General features: G+C 25.8%; 2 protein-coding genes across 2 annotated transcripts in view; both read left to right on the top strand.

Annotated features, from left to right (window-relative positions):
• Positions 1–135: 135 nt before the first annotated feature.
• LOC123011706 (acidic mammalian chitinase-like) lies at positions 136–535 on the top strand (the record flags this gene model as incomplete). The annotated part of the gene is made up of 3 exons (XM_044409291.1): positions 136–150; positions 200–316; positions 360–535. Coding segments are annotated over 3 exons (264 nt in total), but the record flags the coding sequence as incomplete, so codon positions are not given.
• Positions 536–2,971: 2,436 nt separating this feature from the next.
• LOC123011992 (acidic mammalian chitinase-like) overlaps positions 2,972–3,097 on the top strand; it is an 8,224-nt gene continuing 8,098 nt past the window's right edge. Inside the window, exon 1 of the mRNA XM_044409731.1 lies at positions 2,972–3,043. Coding sequence (XP_044265666.1) covers positions 2,974–3,043 — 70 coding nt within the window. The 5' untranslated portion in view covers positions 2,972–2,973. The remainder of the gene's footprint in view (positions 3,044–3,097) is intronic.

Below are 3,097 nucleotides of genomic sequence, written 5' to 3' on the forward strand. Positions count from 1 at the left end.
ATTTTCTCATTTTCTCATTTTCTCATTTTCTCATTTTCTCATTTTCTCATTTTCTCATTTTCTCATTTTCTCATTTTCTCATTTTCTCATTTTCTAATTTTCTCATTTTCTCATTTTCTCATTTTCTCATTTTTTTTGGGCTACAATGAGGTAGAATTTTGGGGTTTATGGGCTCAAATCCTATTATACTTTGTTTCAGTTGTGTGAGTTTCACAAAAATGGGATTGTTGAATGGGATGATGTCCAAAAAGTGCCGTTTTTGTACGAGGATACGCTTTGGGTTGGGTTTGATGACCCGAAATCGGTGGCTTTGAAGGTAATTTTTGTGGTTTTGATCATTTTTTGTAAAGTGATTTTAGGCTCAATATGCGAAAGATAATAATTTGGGTGGGGTTATGATTTGGTCGATTGAAACTGATGATTTGCATGGTACTTGTGGGGGGAGGAAAAATGCACTACTACAAGCCGTCAACGATGCGATGAAAACATAGTTTCAAATATGTAAAATAAAATATAAATGAAAACTTTAGTTTTCTGCTTTGGATTTTCTTATTAACCAACAAAAATTTTTTTTTGAAAAACTTGCGTGAATGTTGGTAAATTGAGTGCTAGTGAATATTAATTTGAGATGAGTAAAAGTACGGTATGCAAAAGCTACATGGTCTCAAAATTTAGCCAGTATTGGTTCTTAATTTTTTCAAAAATATCATTTTTTTTTTAATTTTTTTCGAATATTTTCTTTTTTCAGTTTTATTATTTATTTTTTTTACTCAATTTTACCAATAATTTTGCATTTAACAAGTAAAAATTCCAGTTCTACCAACTTTTAACAGTTTTATCATTTTTTTATTTATTTGTTTCTTTTATTAATAATTTTGCAACTAACAAGTGAGAGTTCTAGTCTTGCCAACTCTCTAATTTAATATTTTTTCAATTTTATTATTTATTTTTTTACTCAATTTTACCAATAATTTTGCAATTAACAAGTAAAAATTCGAGTTCTACCAACTTTTAGCATTTTTTTATTCATTTTATTTAATTTTACCAATAATTTTGCACTTAACACGTAAAGGTTCCAGTTCTACCAACTTCTAACAGTTTTATTATTTTTAATTTTTTTTTCTATTTTATTAATAATTTTGGAATCAACAAATGTAAATTTTAAAAATGTAAAATGAAATGTAAATGAAAGTTTAGTTTTAAACAGATTTTTTTTGCTTCGGAATTTTTTATTTACCAAAAATTTTTTTTTTGAAAAATTGCGTGAATGTTGGTAAATTCAATACTGGTGAATATTAGTTTGAGATGAGTAAAAGTACGGTATACAAAAACTAAATGGTCTCAAAAATTAGTCAGTTCTTGATTTTTTTACAAGTTTTCAAAAATATCAATTTTTTTAAAATATTTCGAATATTTTTATGCAAAATTGTAAAAAATCTGAAAAAAGCGTTTTTTTTTATTTTGGTAAAAATTACATTTCTTTTAATTCTCTTCTAAAACGTTAATTAATCGGTCCGAGAAAACAGTAGATGTTACTTTTTTTCTCTTATTTTTAAATCAATGTTGCAAGTAAATTTTTTTTTTAAATTGTATAAACATCTTGTAAAAAATTTATTCCAGTATTTGAAGCTGAATGAACAACAAACAATTTAACTAATAAAAATTTCCCCAAGTCCGTGGACTAAAAAAAAAGTTAAATAAAACACAATTTTTTTTCTCGCTTCATTTCTTAGGATTGCGAAATAAATAATTTTTTGCCAAAAAACCTCAAGACTAGAAACTTGAAGCTTCAAAATGGGTTTTTAAAAATCTAAATACTGCTATTTTTCATTGAGGTACAATATTTCAAAAATCATCAAAAAAAAATAAGAATTTTTTTCTACATTTTTTGGAATAGTATACAAAAAGTTTATGTAAAATTATTATGTAAAAATTTGAGATAATAAGAAGTTTTTTAAGGAGCAAAACTTTACTTGAAACTGTAGGAAAATCACTAAACGGGTGTCCTAAAATATGCACTTTATTCAATCTGCAAAATTCTTGATCGTTTAGAAGTTATAGTTGAATTAATATTTTGCATATTTTTGATTTTACCAGCGTTTAAAATATGGTTTTCTTTACAAAAAAAAACGGTTTTTCTGAACTTGATTTTTCAAAACTAAATTTGTGTTTTTCTGAGCTAAACCCCTCTGCGCCACTGCTCCCGACTTCACCCTACTTTACTCGTTGCATTGACTAAATTATGAGGTTATCTAAATAATTATCTTTAAATATTGGCCTAAAATCAAACATTAAAATCTGAATTTAGTAATTTTACAAATGGTGATATCTTGAAAAATGCTTATAATCTTGAAAATTACCTTGAATACACCTCAATTTGCATTTGATCTAAAAGCAAAAAAATTAACTACAATTCGCCCGAAACGACTGAAATATTTTGATAAAACCTAACACCTATCTAATAGAAGCAATTTTGTTAAAATTTCAAATAAAAAACTCTTATTTTGTGTATTTTTGTAATGAAATAAACACTCGATTTTATCAGAGATTACTCAGTGCTCATTTTTAACTCCTCTCAAAGATTAAAAAACATCAAACTGAAGGCTAAGACTCATTTTCGTGGCGAAATAATTGCATAACATTTTTTTTTAACTTTTAATTCTTTTAATATTGCGAAAACCACATATTCTAGATCGAAAAAAAAAGATTTATTTGACAAATTAGTGTTATTTTTCGATGCAATTTTTTTGAGAAAACACCCTGTATTTTTATTTTGCCTTCAATAGTCGAACTTTTGTTCTAATTTTATGACACATCTGAACTTTGATAAGCTTTCTCGGAACAAAAAACCCCAAATTAACATCACAATCATATCAATGATTTTGCAACAATCAATTATAATAAATTTGATTATCACTCCGATAAATTGTATATAAACGAAATTTTACTCAAAATTGATCAAAAACAACGAAAATGTTCCTCAAGTTGTGTCTTCTCGCCTCAGCTTTGCTGATTTCCACCCACCAAACCGAAGCAAAAACAGGTAATAAAAAATTATTAATATTTAATTATTAAAATTAATTATTAATAATTAATA

The sequence above is a fragment of the Tribolium madens genome, unplaced genomic scaffold, assembly GCF_015345945.1.
Source record: "Tribolium madens isolate multiple individuals breed KSU strain unplaced genomic scaffold, Tmad_KSU_1.1 Scaffold_91;HRSCAF=231;Tcas5.2_LG7, whole genome shotgun sequence".
Taxonomy (NCBI): domain Eukaryota; kingdom Metazoa; phylum Arthropoda; class Insecta; order Coleoptera; family Tenebrionidae; genus Tribolium; species Tribolium madens.